The sequence below is a fragment of the Micropterus salmoides genome, unplaced genomic scaffold (assembly GCF_014851395.1).
Source record: "Micropterus salmoides isolate LMB-PRFRI ecotype aquatic unplaced genomic scaffold, ASM1485139v1 Ms_hic_scaffold_16, whole genome shotgun sequence".
Lineage (NCBI taxonomy): Eukaryota > Metazoa > Chordata > Actinopteri > Centrarchiformes > Centrarchidae > Micropterus > Micropterus salmoides.
In genome coordinates this window covers 16,786,786-16,808,326 of record NW_024040707.1, presented here as the reverse complement: position 1 = coordinate 16,808,326, position 21,541 = coordinate 16,786,786, and the positions used below count along the sequence as shown (strand labels likewise).

At 44.8% G+C, this 21,541-nt stretch overlaps 1 protein-coding gene across 2 annotated transcripts in view; it reads left to right on the top strand.

The window, feature by feature from the left end:
- cacna2d3a (calcium channel, voltage-dependent, alpha 2/delta subunit 3a) overlaps positions 1 to 21,541 on the top strand; it is a 131,444-nt gene that overhangs the window by 50,076 nt on the left and 59,827 nt on the right. For both annotated transcript variants that reach the window (XM_038723463.1, XM_038723464.1), the window contains exons 5-8: positions 2,239 to 2,401; positions 6,291 to 6,422; positions 7,484 to 7,695; positions 8,743 to 8,817. In XM_038723463.1, the coding sequence (XP_038579391.1) occupies positions 2,239 to 2,401; positions 6,291 to 6,422; positions 7,484 to 7,695; positions 8,743 to 8,817 (582 nt within the window). The remainder of the gene's footprint in view (positions 1 to 2,238; positions 2,402 to 6,290; positions 6,423 to 7,483; positions 7,696 to 8,742; positions 8,818 to 21,541) is intronic.

The window sequence follows — 21,541 nt, the reverse complement described above, 5'->3', positions numbered from 1 at the left end:
CACACAAATAAAGTAGAAATACTGGAGAGAGTTTGAAATTTTCCTCTCACTTTCTTGGTTATTTTTTCTTTCTATCTTTAAAAGCACAAGGTTGAATTGGTTCCCTAAAGCAACACAGCAAAACAAACCAAAAAGTCCTTGTCAAAGTGGACTGATTTGAATTCTGATCGCCCTGTTGCACTGAAGAAATAGGTGCCATAAAAATGGCTGGTATCCCAAACTTCATAAAGGTCAATGTAGACCAGATTTTCACAATTGGTGGGTCAAGACCCAAAAGTGAGTTGCATACTAATGTCTTGTATTGACAAAGCTAAATGCTGACATTGGTGAAATTGGTGTCCTACACTGGAGCTCTATGAAAGGTTTCCATGTGTTTGTCTGTTGAATCTCACAATGGCTTTGTACCCTTTGGCCTTCCCAGCCTGCTCGTTTTTATATTGCTACTCCTCGCACAAAAAAGCTAAGAGGTTGTTCTTTTGAAAACATATTTTAGGTCTGCATGCACAGGGGTAGAGAAAGAGAAGAGGGTAAATATAGGCAGACACTGTGCTCCCTCACCTTGAAATGGCAGCATTCCCCTTGATAAAAGGCTAATAAACCTAATCAGGCCTGATTAATTACACCGATAGGCACTGCGTTTGCCAGCCTAATTGATGGCTTTATCTGTGTTTTGCACTGGGCTGAGGGGATGATGGTGTTTCTCAGGAGGAGCTGGAAATATTTAGCCCAAATGAAGGTTACTGCTGTTACAATGGAGAAGGTAGGGTAGTGGGGTGAGCGTTTCTCGGGGCATATAGAGGAAAGAGTCCACCAAATGAGTGGTAGGACAGTAAATTTTGGCTGAGGTCTCTAGGCTTGTGTCAGGATTTGGTGATGAATAGATAAGGTATGATGACTTTTAAACGTCTGCTCTATGCTGTTTTCTCTGCACCAATTCTCCCTTTACTTGGACCTGCAATCTTGTCATGTCTCTAAAAATGAATGTTCACCTCTGAATGATAACACATGTACTGAGGCTTTGAATTGTACTCTTGAGAATGGCATTTCATTCTCCTCAGAGGCCTTTTTCAAAACCTATTCTCTTGGTCATTACAAGAGAAATCAATATGGCCTCATGCGATCGCCACCATTCACCTTGTCAAGGGATTGAACCACTGCTACTCCCTAGCTATTGACAGTAAAATATTATTTTATTTAAATATAGAATAAAGGTTGTTCTCCATCAGCCAATGACAGCATTTGTTATCGTACCCACATATCACCCACATAACTGAAATTAAGTTTGTTGATAATAATTGTGTATATATTATCAGTTTAAAGCACATTTCAGTGTGGTGAATTGAGCCCTTGTATTCAGTTTTCATCAAAGTAAAATTTGTTTTAAATGAGAAAAGAATACTTCTAGATAAGTTGAAAATGCTTCAAAAAAAGACTTCACTTGTGACTTTTGGTACACACAGTTTTTATAGGCCAGGTTAGTAGAAATGAGTCACTGCACCTGTGCTTCCGCAATAGTGCACTGTGACCACAACAGGAGCCTGTCTTTTCAAGACTAAATTCCAGATAGATAATAAAGATATACGACACCTTAAAAAGTCACCATAAGTTCCCTGTCCTCAGCTTGAATTTACATAATTCAATGTATAGTTTTTTCTGCCTCTGTACGTGTAGTTTGTTTACATGAAAACATACAAAATATGCATGCCTTTGGGTTTAAATTCTAAAATGTCAACTTTTCTTTTCACTTGCTTGAGTGTCTTTATCTCTTTGTTGTCATGGATTCTGTTTTGGCTATAGCCTTCGCAGGCTGTGTCTCTCTCAGACTTCAGAGCTTTTGGGATGCAGGGAGCCATGTGCTCTATATTTATCTAACACTATGATTTATTAATAGTCTCCCCAGTATGCGCAGTACTAAAAATACAGTGGAGGCAGAACACCACATACACCATCTCGCTTGGAAGGGAGTGTTCAATCTGACGAGAGATTTGTAAACTCAGCAACTTTCCACTGAAACAACATGCACATCTGGGATGATATAAGGATTCAGGTTACCTCAGTACGCAAGCTACTGTCTGACTCAGCACTTAAGTGATCTCCATCATTCTATACAGAGATAACACTATTCAGCATACATGATTCTGAATAAAAGATTCAGAAAACTCATTTAATTGTGTATAAAATCTCATAACTGTCTCTCTTTCTGTCTCATTCTCTTCATCTATGTCTTCTGATCCCCAGTATGAATACTTTAATGCAGTGTTGATCAATGAGGTTGATGACGAGGGGAACAGCGTGGAGCTGGGAGGAGAATTTATCCTGCAACCCAATGACCACTTTAACAACCTGTCAGTCAACCTCAGTCTCAGCGTGGTCCAGGTGCCCACCAACATGTACAACAAAGGTATGTTCAAATAAATGTACAAAGGCACCTCCAATAATAGTTTCAAAAATGCAAGCGTGAGTAAAATCTGATCACTATAAAAAGATCACGTACACCTTAGCCTCTTAGGAACTGATTTTCTTGCTGAATTGTATGATAATTTGGACAGTTGAAACCCTAATCTAAAAATGAACAGCGATCAGTATGACAGCCACTTTGTGTGCTGGTGGACATGGATGTAGGCCTGTATCTGAAGGAGGATTTGAGTTTATTAACTGTAACTCTTTGGATCATCCCTACCACACACTGACTTAATTAGTTAAATAAACAGACATTCTGCTAATTTACCATCCACTCAAGTCCAACCAATGAAGTCATGGCCTTGTACAATGCTCAGTGGACAGAGTGAATGTCATGTCGGCTTAACCCAGCTACCAGAGGCAAAGAAATTATATGGAGAGAGAGAGGAAAAGAAGGAGAAAGTAAATGAGAAAGAAAGTAGGTTAAGTCAGACTGATGGAAGGTCTGAGCAACAGATTAATTACAGTCAGGTGGAAAAAAGAGAAAAGGCCAGGGAGAGTGGCAGGAGGAGAGAGAATGAAATGCGAAGCAATTGAATGAAAGAGCTAGGAGTGAGGCTGGCAGACCGATACAGGGAGAGGAAGAGTAATTTTGATTTGATTCACAGGCAAATGAGTAGAATTATAGACGCAGACACACACACACACACACACACACACACACACAAAGCTTTAAGAGTTTCAGATCTGCAGGCTTTGTTCACTAGTAGTGATAACCTGGATGTAGAGGCTGTGGCTGCAGGGAGCTCGTTTGTGAGCAAAGTATTACAGTTCTGAAAAGGAGAATGAGGCTTGGCTTGGGGGAAGGAAACTGTTTGTGAACGATTCTTTAAGGAGGTCATATTATGCTAATTTTCAGGCTCACAATTTTATGTAGGAGTTGTACCAGAACAGATTTACATGGTTTCATTTTCAAAAAACACAATATTTTTTGTCATACTGCACATTGCTGCAGCTCCGCTTTTCCCCCTGTGTGTTGAAAGCTTCATTTTTAGCTACAGAGTGAGTACTTGTATAAAATCTTTGTTGGGAGTTGCACATGCACAGTTCCTAGGTAAGGACTACTACTATTCAATCAGAAGCAGAGTAGAGCGAGTCCTGAAAAGCGGTTAACACGGCTTCAGTTCAGCTGTAAACGTTCCCGGACCATCTTAGCAACCTATACTGGAGCAAGAGTTTCAGAGTGGTGAGTGGTTTTATTAATTTGTAACAAATTTATCTTTCATCCATAACATTTTAACTGTGCACTGTGTCTACATCACAGCAACTTTGTGTCATTTGACTGCCTGGAGGATAGCTAGCTTTTGGAAGGGAGAGGAGAGGCAGCAGTGTCACTGCTGAACCTGTTTTTTATGCTGCTAAAAAGCCATGCCCTGTACACTTCATAAATGGTTTGCTGGCAGCTATGATGAATTAGAGGTTAAGTCCATAATAGCAATGAGCTGCATGCCCCCGGAGATTAATCGCAGGAGGAACACACCACGTCAAACATCTATCTTCCAAACTCACAACCAAAACACAACCTCACACCATCATACTTTATGAGGCTACATGACGGAACATGTACAATAGATGCATTGAAGCCATGCACACATTTACAGCAGGTCGATACACTCTAATGTCCCTACACTTCCCTTTATGCTCTCTGAGATGGAGTGTTCACATTCACATGAGCACTCATACACACATACACTCGTTACCTCTCACTCCTCTCCTGTTCTTACTCATGCTTCCTCACTCCTCTCATTAAAATCCCCCCTCCCTAATCATCATAAGTAACCTAATGAAGTGAAGTTGATTTCAGCTCAGATCGCTCTGACTGCTGCAGTGGGAAACCTACACAGTTCGACTTTTTAATCTGGGAACACGTGCATGTCTGAATATATGGAATCATGGGAGCTCCTTTGATCAGATTGAATTAAAGAGTGCATTAGTTGAGATGAATTTAAATGACAGCTTAGGGAGAAAGTAGAGCCCGTACTCTCTGCCTCATCATGGCGAGCTCAGATTGTAATAGACACTCAAACTGCACCAGAAGTGACTGTATTGTTGTGTAAATGGGGCCTGGATCAAATCCATTCTCCACTCCACTCCACTCCATAGAGGTGGATGGGTGTTTACTATCAAGGGAGGGCTTTAGTGTGCTAGCTTCCAGAAGACTAATTCAATCATGGCTTATTGGCATGACTGTTGACAGCAGAACAATGCTGCCAGCATAGGAGATGATGGGAAATCTGTTATATGCTTTTCTTTCTCTCTGTCCATTAGGTACTTGTCTGTCTGACTCTCTCCCAGTAATTTTCTGACTGCCTTTCTGTCTGCCTTCCTGACTCTCTATTTTTTTTAAATCTCTCTCTAAAGGCTTTTGTGTATGTGTCTTTCGGTGTGATTGTGTCTGTCTGCACTTCATCCTTTTCTGCTTCTATCTTCCCCAGCCTGGTTCTGAACCAATCAAAACTGTGGAAGAAAGCAGCTGTAATAAGCTTGGCTGTCTGGTCGCTAACCAGTTACATTCATGACTCTCTCAGCCTTTAAATTGAAAAGAAGCTTCAATGATTGGATATGCCCCGCCATATAATCAGTCAGTTTGGATAAAATTATAAGCAAAAGCTATAGCAAATATTGTGTAGATGCACATGCTTGCAGAGGCACATACAGTCTGTTACACATGGGCACATGTTTATACTGCCCTACAAAGGCACAGAGCAGTAACTGCAGAAACAGTGAAACTGTTTAAAATATACAAAGTTTACAATGCTTAATTTCATATCTTTTTAGGCTGATTATTTTACCCACAAAATAATTACAATAGAACTTGCATGGTACTTTTAATAATCTTTACTAAACATCTACAAGCAATTATTTTTAACTAGTTTATTTAAGAAAATAAACTTTATTGTGGTAAAGTTGCTTGTAATGTAATAGTAGTATTTCTGTTTTGCTAGGTGTCTGTCTACTATATTATATTTATATTGAAATCAATATAATAAATGAACTTTTTTAATATAATGCATTTAACATTGTGATTTAAAGGTAGCTTAACGTTAAATACACCAAATTGTGTGTGTTCCACTGGAGTCAAAAGCTGAGATGGCAGCTACTGAGATCTGCCAAGCAAGTTGGCTTTAGCAGGAGTTATGTGTTTTTTTATGTTCTCCATCATGATTGGATGTAGCTGCTGCCTCGTTACGTTGTATGCAATAACAAAGTGAAAAATCAACAGAGAAATGTACTTTTAGTTCAGTCTAGCCATCATAGAGCCTCGATGTTCCTCATCTGCTTTAGCTGTCTAATTGAATGGCTATCTGTGGCAGAGAGTGCTTTAAGTATAACAATGGGCACCAGGATATTATTTACTACTAAGCCACAGTGCATTTGCTGAAGCCGCAATGCGGAAACTACACAGCAGAGTTTTCACAGAAATTATTATTCTATGGAATCACATTTTTATATAGTAAAACAGCCTTTACAAAGTCAGCTTAGGTTAGGTTAACTAAATTTTGATCAAATTTGTAGTTACTACGTTTTGCCTTTATAGGGCAGAATGGTCAACTGTCTCTCATATTCCCATTCTCTTTTATCTCTAATTCTTTTTCTCTACTTTCATCTATTTCTGCTTACACATCCACAGTCTCTCTTTGTAATGAAGAGGTCCTGATAGTGAACTGTGGAGGTGCAGTGTACAATATGAGTGATTGAGCAGGCACTAGAGAATGCCAGTTCCAACCTCCTGGACAATAAAACAATGATAACCATTTCACTTAAATTGTGTTTTTCTTTCCTCTCCATGCTTGTCTTTGTCTCTCCTCCTTTTTCTCTTCAATCCTTAGACTCTGCAATTGTCAATGGAGTATACTGGTCTGAGGCCTTGAATAAAGTGTTTGTGGATAACTTTGAGAGAGACCCATCGCTCATATGGCAGTACTTTGGCAGTGCCAAAGGCTTTTTCAGGCAGTACCCAGGTAAGTGTGTGTGTTTGTTTGTGAGGGTGGATGTGTGTCAGGTAGAAGCCGTGTGTGTGTGTGTGTGTGTGTGTTTGTAATTAAGTCGCTGTCTTCCCAAAGCCGAACAAGGGGTGTGTAGGCATCTTCAGTGACAGCTAGAGACTGGAGGCTAGCAGGGTGAAAGATAGGAGGGGGGGAGTAGATAGAAGAAGAGAGAGGGGGGTAAAGAGAGACAAGGGAGAGAGTTTGTAGAGATTAGATAGCGGGTGAAGAAGATGGATAAAATGAACATTTTCAGGTGAAGTGGAATGAATAAGAATAGAAACAGCATAAATAAGTAAAGTAGTCTATTGAATGAAATGGGTGAATACTATTATGGGAATATCAATGGAATGGCTTCTTCTCTTTCTTATTTTTTTTTTTCATCTTTTAACCTCTTGAACCTGCATATGAGTGTTTCTAATTATGCCTTTTAATTTCACACTCAAGTCTACATCTGACATACATATTGTGTGCAGCTCTATCAAAGTTTTTGTGACATCCAATGTCACTGCTGCATGAAAACTCTAAATTCATTCAAATTCTTTTCCTTAAAGTTCACCAAAATTAGAATGAAATGGTCCCTTTGAAAACAGTGTGTTATCAGGATTATTCTGTGAAATCTGGACATGGGAACAGTTTCTAGAAAGGGATGTTGCTATCAGTGTAATTTCAAGGCACTGAGCACTACATTCACCTCCAATGAGGTGGCAGCAGAAATCTCAAGTCTATCTGCATGGCCAGATACCACTAGAAGTAAGTGAGAAAATATGTGATTTTGTAATGTGGGGGTGTACTGCATCTCAACTTGCATAGTGTAGGTGCAGGTAGTTTTAAAAGGCAGATGATGGATGTTTTGGAAAAAATCTGTTGTGACAGAAAAGGCAGTGTGCTTTGGCAGAAAGCCATTAGGGCTCAAAGAACAGATTTCCTGGCCACATTTTGTCATAACAGTTTGTTTTCCTTTTGTACAAATTACTCTCTAGCATGATTGCATTCATTGTTTGTCTGACTTGTGATGCTGACTCTGTCTCTTTAAGGGATCAAGTGGAAACCAGATGAACACGGGGTCATAGCGTTTGACTGTCGTAACCGGAAGTGGTACATCCAGGCTGCCACCTCTCCAAAGGACGTGGTCATCCTGGTGGATGTAAGTGGCAGCATGAAAGGCCTCAGGCTCACCATCGCCAGGCAGACTGTCTCCTCCATTCTGGACACTCTTGGAGACGATGACTTTTTTAACATCATCGCTGTAAGTCCACGCAGATGTGCACACAGCTGTTAGGGAGGTACATAAACCTCTATGTATTGTAGACATACACACACACACACACACACACACACACACACACACACACACACACACAAACAAATGCACAGGCCCACATCCTCTACTCCTCAGATCAGAGGAAACACTGGAACGAATCAGCTTTCCCTCCTGTCACGCTCACAACCAATTAGCAGTCTGCTGAATGAAGATTTGAATTGCAAAAAGGACAGTTGTGATTGGATCCTGCCTCAGGCACCCAAACCATTGTTATCGCATCTCAGTCTGATGAAACTCCATGAGTATGTGCGTGTGTGCATGACCATGTACTTGCACATGTGTGTGTCTGATGCTATTTTTCATCAAAATGTAGCTAGTCACTTTGCCAGCCTCCATTCTCTTTCTCTACAGAACAAAGTCTTCATTATCATTTGATATCCTAATCATGTTATTTTGAAAATTATTCTTTTGAAAAATAAAGAAAAAGAGGATTTAGGCAATCAGGAAGAAACATACTGTTTCCCCCAAACACTCTTTAAAGGGATGTGTCTTTCTTCTTTGTGTTTGTGCTACTTTTACTGTGTTACTTTCTATAGACATGAAGGAAGTTCTCCCAAAGAAGACATGCAGTTGTGTAAAAGTTGTTATGAATTTTATCTAAAACATCTGCAGTCAGAGAAAAAGTCAATATCATGAGAGTTTTGTGCATATGCATCTGTGGTTTCTGTCTTTTATTTCATGCAAAATTGCTGGCTTTGGAGGAACACACATTCTCTTTTCTGGACTTTGAAGTGTAATTCTATAATATGCATTAAACAGTGAGTATTATCACAGAATGGCAGGCACTGGATACATTGTGTGCAGAGTGTGCGTGTGCGTGTGTGTGTGTGTGTGTGTGTGTGTGCTTTTCATCAAGATGAGGGAAGTTTCTAGCATCTTTACACTTAGATTAAACATTTCTATACAGTATATACAGCACAATTAAAGTGATTGAAAATGATTATGTTAATTGCTCCTTTTGTATTCTTTCAGTACAATGAGGAATTGCATTACGTGGAGCCCTGCCTAAATGGAACTCTGGTACAAGCAGATGTCACCAACAAAGATGTGAGTCTTTCCTTGTCCTGATACAGTCAATTAGAAATAACTGACGACTTTTTGACGCTCTGGCCAAGTTTAAGGTTAGATGAAGAAAATATAAAAAGAATGCATTTGCAGGTGATTCACGACAGTAAAAAGTAATTTGAGCTTCAGAGTGATACAAGTTGAGTGAAGTTCCTGTAAGAAGGCAATTTAAAAACGCACAAATTTTTAAATTTCGTTTACCAAGGTCTTAAAGGGACTATATATAAGTTTTTCAATGAAATTAATCAAATTTTCGTTGCCTTATTGTCAATGGGCTCAAAACTCACTTAGAAATGAAGCACATGCCTGTTTTCTCCGTTGCTTGCATCAGCCACTATTCTGCTTTGAATGTGAGGTCTCCGGGTCGGATTCAGCCCTGTGCGCGCTCCCGAGCCTCTCTCGTACTACAGCGACAACACGGCAGCTAATGACATGCAGTCCACAAACACTTTAAAACAACCGGCTCACAGCAAAACACAGGCTCCATGTAAGGATACAAAACAACAATAAAGGTTTATGTGCAGACCAAACAGGTTCAGATGATGTCGAGTAAGAACAAAGTGAGCATTAGTAAAGCTGGAGAAACACAGAGAAAGTCACGTTAGCTCGCCGGCTAACGCCGAGCAGTTGCTAATGTTATCCGGTGCAAAGTTATATAATGTTAGCTTTCTATATTACTTCACCAACTAATGCGACCCGTGTTACTATCCTGTGTGTCACTGTTGATTTAGCCTGCAGAGAGGATGTAACGGTAAAAAAGAAAAGGGGAGCAATTTGTTTACTAACGTTAGCCTATAGTGATGCGGCCAGGAGCCGCATGTTTTTGTGGTTTTTATATACAGTCTATAGGTTTTACCAATAACGTTACTCAGGTACACAGCTTCTCTCAGTCGCTGCAACAAAACGACCACAACAACCCAAAGGAAGAGCCATCCACTATCACTAGTTACAGTAAAGTTACTTACTGCGGTCTAACTGTTATAAAGTGTCACACAATGGCATTATAATATTCAGTCCAGCTCACTAACCGTTTCATTATCATCCAATACATGTAGCTGTGCTGACATTGCTGAGCCTCTGGAGACAGATTCACAGATAGTAAAGATAGTTCTATCTCACACAGGCTCCGCCCTCTACTGGACTCTATTGGTACTACCTCTCCTCCTATCACACGCACGTACTCGCCCACTGAAATTTTGCATACTGTAAGTAGCCGACCAATTGGACGTCGCTACTGTACGTGCGTACCTTATAAATAGCGGTGTCCTCACTGCTCAGCATCCTTTTTTCTTCAGACAGACGGCGAACCGCCCACTGAACTTGATGGAGTTGCCGCTCCTTGAAGCTTGCCTTTGCCCGTCGTGCCCCGGTCTGATCGCCGGGGCACGACGGGCAAAGGCACGACATCGCTTCTGTTTGAATGCCTCGGCAGGGACTACCCCAGAGATGCTTGTGACAATGGTGTGAATGTACCAAATGTTTTGAAAACAACCTACATTCCTCAAAGAGCTAATTCCTCCCCACCAACCCCTTCCCAGCAAAGTGTTGTGCTGAACACGCCAATTCAACACAGCGCATTCACCGACGCTAAGCTAACGGCTTTCCCCGTGGCCCACACCGCTCTCTCTCCCGGCTAAGGCCTAACGAGACGGTGGTGAGACCTGGGCATCCACAATGCTCGCTACGCCGCCTGAGCTGCGACACACTCCGCTTCTGCTCTTGCTGTAGAAGTGGCACAATGCAGCTATCTGATCCCAGCCGGCACAATGCAGCTATCTGATTCAAGTGTGTATGTCTGTGCCACACAGACATACATGCTACGCTGCCGACAACTGCTCCAACGAGAGGTCGCAGCGCATCACGGAGTAACCGTGGTAGCAGCAGCCTAGCCCGCTATTGCCGGAGAGACGCTGCCACTAGCCACGCCTCTCCCGTCATAGCGAGGCAGAGAAGATCGCTCGTTGCCTCTGCGAGCGGCTCGCTGCGCCGTTTGGCTGCAGAGGGGACACTATCTCTCCCACAGTGGCCAACAGCTGTGGAGAGGAGAGCTCCCCGGCTCGTCACTGCTCCTCACAACAGTTCTGCCGATAGTGAACACGTCACCGTAGACGCCAACACCGTAGACGCCAACACTGTCGCAGGCAATGACATCAACGGAGTGACCGGCCGGTTTGGCCCTTTCGATTGCGGCCCCCCTTGGGCCAAACTCCCATTTATGGAGGGTTTGGTGGCGGTGAGGGCCGAGGAAGCTTTCCAGCGTTTCATCCACAACGCTCCTCAGCTAACAGCGCGTCCCCTGACTCATTTCCACACGGAATGGAGACGCTGCTGCAAGCCAACAGACTGGATGGATGGCACATTGAGGCGGGGTTACTCCCTACAATTTTGCCATATCCCACCATCTTTCCAGGGCACCAAGGAAGTCAACCTGTCCTCTCAGGAGGAGGTGGACTTCCTGGCCACAGAGATTCAACAGCTCCTTCAGAAACAGGCTATCTCTGTCGTTCCAACCCATGACATGTACAAGGGTCTTTACTCCACGTACTTCCTGGTCCCCAAGAAGACTGGAGGCTTCAGACCCATCCTGGATCACCGTTACCTGAACCAGCATATTGCACGGAAACCGTTCTGCATGCTGACACTCAGGAAACTGCTAGAGCTAGTGCAGCCCGGCGATTGGTTGACGACCATAGACCTGAAAGACGCCTACTTTCATGACAAGGTGGCCCGGAAACACAGGAAGTTTCTGCATTTTGCCTTCCAGGGGGTGGCGTACGAATACACCAGACTCCCCTTTGGCTACTCACTGGCAACACGCACATTCAGCAAGTGCGTAGACGCCGCACTGCTACCATTGCGCGATCAGGGCATGAGGGTCTTTTTCTACTTAGACGACCTCATTGACCTCATCCACAGCTCTGTTGATGTTAGCAGAGGACCTATGGACGTGGGCTGCAGCACACTTGCTGTCTCTGAAGGCCCTTCATGTCCCAGGCTCGGAGAACAGGTGGGCCGACCTCATATCGAGGGGCGGTCCCCCCACAGAGCGAGTGGAGACTGCACCCCGATATAATACAGCAGATCTGGTCTCGCTTCGGGACGGCGCAGGTGGACCTGTTTGCCAGATGGCATAACACCCACTACCCACTTTGGTTCTCGATCCTACCACAGGACAGCCCGCCTTTGGGCGTGGACGCGTTTGCACACGCGCCACGGCCAAAAGGGCTGCTGTATGCTTTCCCCCCACTCCATCTCATCCCCCCCCTGCTGGAGAGGGTGAGACAGGAAGGGTTGTTGTCAGTCTTCCTGGTAGCCCCCAGCCGCAGATCAGTGGGGTGGTACACAGAGGTGACGCAGCTGGCAGTGACGGAGCCCTGGCCTGTGCCTCAGGTCTGGGGGGCTCTGTCATAGAAGTCAGGCACCATAGGCACGCTGCCGGTGCTCGGCCAACCTCTCCAGGTTTGGCTCCTGAAAGGGAGAGGTTGAGACAGGCTGGGCTGTCCGCAGTGGTGGTACATACCATCCAGGCAGCGAGGGCAAGCTCCACCACTTCCTGCTACAAAGCTAAGTGGCTGGGCTTTCAGCGCTGGTGCATTGAGAAGGAAATGGATCCCATAACCTGCTCAGTGGGATCCATCCTTTCCTTTTTACAGGGCCTAAAATCATCTTGTCATGAGGGGTTTGGCGACAGACCTGTCTTCACCCACCCCCTCGTGAAGCGTTTTCTGCAGGGTGTGAGGAGACAACGACCGGTGCTTCGTGTCTCCGCACCCCAGTGGGACCTGCCACTGGTACTAAAGGCTCTGAGGTCAAACCCCTACGAGCCCCTGGAACAGTCCTCCTTGAAGATGCTATCTCTCAAGACAGCCTTGTTACTGGCTCTCACCTCTGCCAAGAGGGTGAGTGAGCTGTGCGCCCTGTCAGTTCATCCCAGCTGCATGCTGCTTCATGGTGACCACAGTGCAGCAGTGTTAAGACCGAACCCCTCCTTTGTTCCTAAGAATATAAGAAGCTCAATCAGGTCGAGGACCATACATTTGGATGCCTTCCACCCTCCGCCCCACCCTGGGCCTAGGGAGGCGAGGCTGCATCTGCTGTGTCCTGTGCATGCCCTAACATTATATGAAGCGCACAGCCACCATTCGACGCACTGATCAACTGCTTGTTTGCTTTGGTGACGGTGCGATCGGTAAAGCTCTATCCAAGAAGCGAATAGCCGGATGGCTTTGTGACTGTATCTCACAGGCCTACGTGCAGGCGGGAAAAGACCCACCCTCGGTGGTCCGGACTCAATCCACACGGGGTGTGGCTGTGTCAACGGCCCTCTTCAACGGGGTGAGCGTCGAGGAGATTTGCACAACGGCATCGTGGTCTTCACCATGTCCATTTGTGCGTTTTTACCTCTTGGATGTGTCGGGCTCCTTCTCAGGATCTGTGCTTGCAGGTGCGACTCAGGATCTGTGAAGAAGGAGACTGGTGTCTACCATAGACTTCCGGTTGTCGGAGAAAACATTTTTACGCTGACTGTGATGTCCCTGTAAGGGGTCAGGACAGTTCAGGTGTTGGATCTGGCTGGATCAGATCCCTCTTGGTCATGCCAAACCCCTAGCGGTCTAGTGACGTTTCTGAGGGGTGGCCCACTGCCCCATCGCTTAGGATAGAGGCATCTTAGGGCCTGTGGCTGGTGACCTGTGGCCAATCGTGTCGGTGAGGTGAGCTATGGCTTGTCGCGGCTGGGCGGACAGTCATCGGGCTCCACCCACTGTACCCATAGAGTCCAGTAGAGGGCGGAGCCTGTGTGAGATAGAATGAAGGTTACGAAATGGTAACCCTAGTTCTATTAGCACAGGCGGAGCCCTCTACGATGGAGCCCTGCTGCTCCACTGCCGTCTGCTGAAGGCTTGGTTGGATGCTGAGCAGTGAGGACACCGCTATTTATACGGTACACACGTACAGTAGCGATGTCCAATTGGTCGGCTACTTACAGTATGCAAAATTTCAGTGGGCGAGTATGTGCGTGTGATAGGAGGAGAGGTAGTACCAATAGAGTCCAGTAGAGGGCTCCGCCTGTGCTAATAGAACTAGGGTTACCATATCATAACCTTCGTTACTGAAAAGCAGCAGACGAGCTAATGATGTAGCACGTTGGCTAAATGCAGTAAATGTAACGTTACGTTACCGTGATCATGTCATCGTCATATCTGGATGACCTGCTGGCGCCGCACCGGGACGAAGCGGTGGTGCAGACGGCCCAGCTAGTCACACACCTGTCTTACCTGGGCTTTGCGGTGAACTGGAACCCCTCTCCCCTCCCAGAGACTCACCTACCTTGGCGTGGTACTGGACTCCTCTCTCCGGAGAGTGTGGCTCTCTCAGGAGAGTGTGGCTCTCTCAGGAGAGGGTGGATGCTCTTGTGGAGCTGCTCTGCCGTGTTGTCCCTTGAGCGGCGGTGGCAGCTCTGTTGGTCATGAGGCTTCTGGGCCTCAAAAGCTCCTCACGGTGTGGAAGGTGATGGACGTGCTGGTCCTCACCGACTACAGGGCCACGGCGGCCTACATAAACCGCCAGGGCGGGGTGCGCTCAGCGCAGCCGTTGGGTCTGGCCAGGCGGCTGCCCCTCCATCAGAGCAGAATACATCCCTGGCGAAGGGCCCTCGCCCAGATGAGTGGCGCCTCCATCCAGATCTGGTGACCAGATCTGCAGTTTTCAACCTTGGCGGTGACTCTGGTTGCCCCAGAGCGCACCAGCGCGTCCTGGTTTCCCTGTCTCCAGTGGTTGCTGGCGGGGCAGCCGTGCAAACTCCCCTGGAGGGGGGACGCTCTCTCTCAGGCAGGGGGTGCGATCAGGAGTTACCCACTCCTCGGCCAACCTCTCTGGGTCTGGCCGTTGAGAGGCGACACCTGGAGGGCTTAGGTCTCTCCCGGGAGGTGGTTCACACCATCCAGGGGTCGAGGGCCACCTCCACTCAGTCCTCTTACTCCTCTAAGTGGTCAGCTTTCGCCTGTCTGCTGCCGGCGGTGCTTTCGTTCCTCCAGTTGCTCATGGACAGGGGGCTGGCGTTCAGTACGGTTAAAACCTACACTGCCGCCATTTCGTCCTGTTACGAGGGCTTCGGGGACAGGACTGTGTTCTCCTACCCCCTGGTGAAGCATTTCCTTAGGGGGGTGCGGAGGCGCAGGCCGGTCACTCGGCCTGTTGCCCCACAGTGGGATTTGGTGCTGGTTTTACGCGCCTTAACCCAAGCCCCGTTTGAGCCTTTGGAGAAAGCGGACCTGAGATTCCTTTCGGCTAAGGTCACCTTACACCTGGCTCTGACATCGGCCAAGAGGGTCAGCAATCTGGTTGCCCTCTCTGTGGCTCTGTCGTGTCTCAAGATTCAGGGCGACGGCAGCTTGGCTGTTCTACGCCCTGACCAGGCGTTCATGCCTAAAAGCATAACAAGCTCCTTTCGGTCGCGGGTCATCACCCTCTCGGGTTTTTTTCCTCCCCCCCATGGGTCCTCTGCACGGTGCGAGCGCTGTCCTGTTATGTGGTGCACACGGCCGTGTTATGTGGGTTCGCAGCGTGTGTTTGTGCACTACAGGGAGTGGCCCAAGGGACTTCCCCTGTCGGCACAGCGCCTGTCTCACTGGCTGTGCAATGCTATTTACCAGGCTTACGTGTCTGCCAGAGCGCACTCCTCAGTGGCGTTGCACGGTGGGATGACAGTGGACGACATCTGCACGGCGGCCTCCTGGTCGTCCCCATGCTCTTTCGTCCATTTCTACCTGCGGGATGTCTCCCTTTTCTCTCTGACTCATTCAGTACTGAGTGTTTTGGCTGAGTGATTCTCCTTGTGAGTGTGCGGTGCGCCCACTCCCTTGGGACAGTGTGGGGGGAGCAGCTGTTGCTTATGTGGCCCTGCCTTGTGTGCAGCTGATGGGTTGCTGTCATGACCCCACCAGCGTCTGTACAGCTGCGGGGCCCCCCACCCAGTTTCCAGACTTATGCATGGGTCAGCCCTCGGCCGTGCGCGAGCACCGATTGCGCGCCATGGGAGGCGGGCGACTGGGTGGCTCATTATGGCTCTGGGCAGGTGAGTTGTGCGTGGTGGTACCGTATGGGCTAGTGAGGCGTTGACTCATCCTGCTTCGCCTCTAACCCAATAGCGATAACCTTAGAGGGCGAAGCCTATATTGTACTTTATATATAGCTTTGGCAATATTGTTGCTATACATTCATGCCAATAAAGCTAATTTGAATTTGAATGTTACAACAGCAACGGAGAGACAGTTGTGTATGAGACGAGGACTGCGTCGGCGTTGTGCCGCTGTTGTAATGTTATGTAAATGGAAACATCCGACATGCTAACGCACATTAAACTTACAGATGCCCCGATCACCGGGACGAGGAAAAAACAAACCGGAGCCCAGTTCCTTATCCCTGCGGCTTTTAAGCCAATACTATAAAACACTATATTATATAACAGCCTTAAGATGAAAAAACCGAACAGGATGAATAATCACTAAAGCAATTGGCATATTAAATTACATTACCTTATCTAGCCACGGTGTAACTAATTGTAACAACTCATAGTGCATAATTTGTTTGTATTTTTGATTTCACCCCTTAAGAGTTCTTAGTGCACAAATATTGGATTCATTTCATAGGTGTAATTTATGCTGAGGATATGTCTCCATCACTTTTTTTGAAGCATTTGTTAAATATGTTCTGAAAAATGGCTTGCGACAAGAAATGTTAAAAAAACAAATGGAAATACTTTGAGAAAGGTTTATTTGCACAATAAGAAAACATGCAATGCCATTTAAATATAGCAGAAACAAATGTGCATGTCCAAAAAACGTCTTTTAAAAGACGTTGCTCACATATGACGTTAAAGATAAATATGTATACAACACACATTTATATGAAAAGATGTCACTGACATATCTGTATGGGCTGAAGTACAGTATACAGTACGAGTTTTGCACCTTGCGTATGGTGTTTAATCACAGTGTTGCATGAATCTACTGTGTATAGAACATATGTGTGAGCGAGGGGGAGTGCGCAATCTGTTAATGAGCCTGCTTGTGGAAAGAAAGTGTCTCAGAGCTGGGTGGTGCGAGTGATGACGTTCTGATAGCAATTTTCAGATGGCAGGCGAAAGAGTAGGGACTGAGCGCGGTGACTGGTGTGCTTAAAGGGTAACTCCGCTGATTTTACGCATTAGTCTGTTTACAGGTTTTGGGGAGTACTTCTGCCTGATAAAACAGTTATTATAAAAGTCCAGTTAATTTTATTTATACAGCCCAATATCATGAATGACAAATGACAGCATTTGACAAAGCATATGACACCCTCTGTCCTTAGACCTTCGGTTTAGATAAGGAAAAACTACCCCCCATAAAAACCCTTTTAAGTGAGAAAAAACTAAAAAGGCCTCTTGTGGCTCCTGTGGGAGCTGTACAAAATCTGATAAATTGCCTTAAGTGATGTCCCTTGAGGCAATGTCTGTTGGGATGGAGACTACAAGTTTAAAAATGAGAAAATTCTGGCGGTGTGCATTTAGAAAGAAGTGAGCTTACCAGTCCTCTGTAGCCCGCTCTTCATCTCTGCTTGAAACTAGCAGCTTGAGGCTACATTAGACACACAGTTCCAACCGAACTGTTGGCGGCCAAGTTGCATTGTGGGTAATGTAGGTGCCAGGTTTTGATGAGGAAGAAGAATGCGCTGAATTAAAAAATATATATCTCTGGTCCTGCTGCATCAAGTTTAATTAAGCAGTCCATTTCGAGTCCAAAAGTGTTGTAGGAGTGCAATGCTAGGTCAGTGGAGTACTTCTTTTAATTATGATTTGGATTTTCCCTGAGGCAGCAAGTGGCATGAATGTTAGTGGTTTGGGGAATGTTTGTATGTCTGACTGTGTTCATTTGCATGTATACTGATTGGACTGTTCATACAGGATGTTTTCATTAAGACGGCACCTGAGAATCCTAGATATTACTGTGGCATTATTCCCTCCTTCATCTCTGAGTCTATTCTTCTCTCTCTTCAGTTCAGTATATGTATGTATATATGTATATGTAGGCACCATCTCCATTTAAAACTCCATCACTTCCAAATTCTTTAAAATTCCATTTAGAAATTCAATTTATAAATGGAATTGAATTCAATAACCTAATTTTGCCTCTAGTCCAGGCCAAAGCTTTGGGACGCAGCTGTTTACTGGCAGATGCATGGACTGCTTACCATGCACCGCGTGCTGCAGAATTATGTGTGTGTTCACATCTGCGTGTGTGTGCCTGTTGGTGTTTAAGTTAATTTATGTTTATTTCTAAGTGAGTGTATACTTATGCATATGGATTAGCATTATGTGTTTAATTCCAGATGGTAGTTTAATGTAGTGTGAGTCAGGCAGCTAAGAGGGAAAGGCAGTCTGCGCTAGTAGATAAGGCAAATATCTTTTACTTCAGCTGGGGGCAGGAAGCGACTGTCACACTGGAGACTTAAACTTACTGATCTGTCTTTCCAAAATCTGTTACATCATACCCAAACTTCAACTTGATAATAAATACCTGTTGTCAAGCTTCCGGGGCACACACACTCATCTGGCTAAATTAAAATGAGTAGTTATTTGTCTAATGACACTTGTCAACAGACATGTGAATTGACATGAAATCCATCCAGTCTGATTATTACTCACATACGCAGTATTTCCAGGCTAATATTTAAAGCCGTAAAAGAGAAACACACATGATTTGCAACATTATCTCACTCTAACAGTTGTTGGTCTTAGTCTGGCAGTTTCGTCCAGTTATGTCACAGATGGTCACTCATCTAACAGATGACAGATGCAATAACTAACTAACTAACTGAACTAAGTGAGTCTTAGTGCTGTCATTGTTAACTGTAGACTGTTTTGTTGGATCTGTTTAGTTGAGCGTACCCAGATATAATAATGCCTAGGTTAGGACAGGCTGTATCTGGTTAAAACATTTTCTAGACATCTATATATGTATAGCGATTACTTACTTTTCTACCAAATTAGCGCAAATTTCCAAATCCATTAGGCAGTAGGGGTGTGCAATATTGACAAAAAATGATATCTAGATATTTTCTGTGATTTTGTCAATAATGATTATTAGACAATATTTGGCATCCTTCAAAAATGTGTTAGTAAAAGTCATGTGCAGCTTGTGTGCGTGGTAGAGGAGGAGGAGAGAGAGTGTGTGTGTGTATGAACGGGTGCGCTAGTAAGTGGCAGCAGAGCAGAGAGCAACGGGTCAGCAATAAGCCCTTAGTTTAGCAGTAATGTACAGTGTAAATTACAGTGGCCAGTGAATAAACAATGTGTGTGTGTGTTGCTTGCCAACTGTTGAAGAAAGAGTGAAGGGGGTTAGTATCGACTTTCGCCCTGGAGAAAAACAAAATCTCCCCTCTGCTTCTCAACTATGGTCTGTGAGACGGAGAGGAATGGTTAACAATAGGATATTAATTGTTGCTTACTAATGATATTTATGGAAAAAGGTCTTTTTTTATGTATTTAAAACTGAAGCATTTAAGTGAAAATAACTTAAAACAGTATGAGTAGTATGAGTAAACCATTTCATCTGTCTGTAACCCTGTGCAGGGGATATGCAACCTGCGGCTCCCGACCTGCATTCAGCACTTTAGCCCCTCTCTAGTGGCTCCCCGACTTTGTCAAAAAATGTTGACTTTTCATTGAGCAGACAACACATCATTGTCAAGTAATCCTCCCAACCCTGGCTGTCTGTTTGATCCCTGCAATACCTGTTGATTTAATGTTGAAACAGGCCTATCCTACACGCATTACCAAACAGTACGCACCAACTATTTTTCCCCTCTCTTTTCCATGCACTTATCAGAATTGCATCTGCCTCCATGTTGAGATAAATAACATAAAAATAAAAAACCATAGGCTTCAGCAAGCTGCAATTTAAGATATTTTTGTTCATTCATTTCTATGCCCCTGTAGCCAAGCTTCATTATGCTGACTGCTGTGATCATTTTTGAATATAAAAGGTGTCTGCAGCATTCAAAGGTTTGAGGTCAAATGTACATTTCAGAGCCTTGTGGTGCAGCACAAAAGGTTGGGCACATTCAGCATCGCATGCACATGCACATGCGCGTACACACACACATACACACACACACACACACTTTCTGAATATGCCACTTAAGTACACTGCTACACCAGGGACTGAACATAGCCCGCTCTGCTGAGACAAATCACTTTGATCTTAACTCAGATACACACATACACGTGCACACTCATGCAATGGGTAAAGTTTGCTGTGCTCCAGGGCAGAGCCTTTTGATTAACCTTTTTATCCAGATCAAAGGAAAGGTTGTGTCTTTTTGCCACATGGGGGTGTTCTCAGGGATGCTGGAGGTTGTTTTTGTGCACATAGTTATTGGTGTGTTGCTGCTGTTTACGCCTGTGTGTGTCGCATAAGTGTGTGTTCGCTCCCAAGTGAGCAAGCTGTTATATGTTGTTACGCTGCTTGGGCCCCTAAACTGAGCGAAAGAAAACGTAGATGGGAAAGAGGCTTGACAAATGATGACATAGGTGGGATGTAAGCCTGGGGTGTTCCCAGACCCTATAAAGTGAGAGACATATCTTGTAAGTAGAGGTCGACCGATATGGTTTTTTTCATGCCGATGCCGATACCGATACCGATACCGATCTTTTGAAATCCGGGTCGGCCGATGGCCAATTAATGCTGCCGATTTATTTTGGCCGATATTTGCTTGGTTTTTAACCTCTATTTGCACCGAACTGAAGCACAGAAATCCGCGTTGATATTCGGTGCGGTAGATAACGGTCGTTAAGGTTCCAGTGCCGTATTAGCACCGGGCCTGTCTGTAGCTACCCGTTAGCAAAGCAAAGCCAGTCTGTCACTAGCCTATAGTGCGTTGGTCTCTTTTTTATTACTTATTTCTCTGCATTGAGTGACAACCCTCTCAAATATAAGACACACAAACAGAACAAATAAAAGTCTCAGATTCACTCTGTAATTGCAAAATTATTGCTTACTTATTGTGACATGATAGCAACTCTTCTGTGATAATGCAACTTCAACTACGATCCAAATTAGCCAAATGTCATGTGTCTTATTCAGGTTTTTTCTCGAAGTTGGCAGTAACATATCAAAAGTTTTTAATTAAATATAAAGGAGTAATAAGAATTGAATCCTTACCGATAGCTCCTTAGGCACTGGATGAGGTCTGCTGCTCACTCGGCTGGAAAATGACTCTAGCGGCAGCGCGCGTCAAACACGTGTTCCACGACAACACTAGGCTGCCCACAGATGCGCCTGCCTAATAATCGGCTTGATATACTTGGATATTTGCCGATGCCGATTATGTTAAAAAATGCCAAAAATCGGCCGATTAATCGTCCGACCGATTAATCGGTCGACCTCTACTTGTAAGTAATGCCTCTGTTGCCATTGGTAATAAAGAAGTGTGTAAGAGGGTTGCTCACCTCACTAGGAGGAAATGTTTTTTTTCAAGTAGTTGGAAAGACCCATGGTCAACAGGAAATGTTCCAAATGCCAATAACTGGATCTAAATAGCTATAAATAGATTGAATTGGATAATGGGCTGTGTCCATCTGTGTGTGTGTGAGTGGGTGTTGCCTCCGGGCTGTTGCAAATAATGAGACATGCACATGCGACCTGTTAGGTCGCTGACAACATTAAAC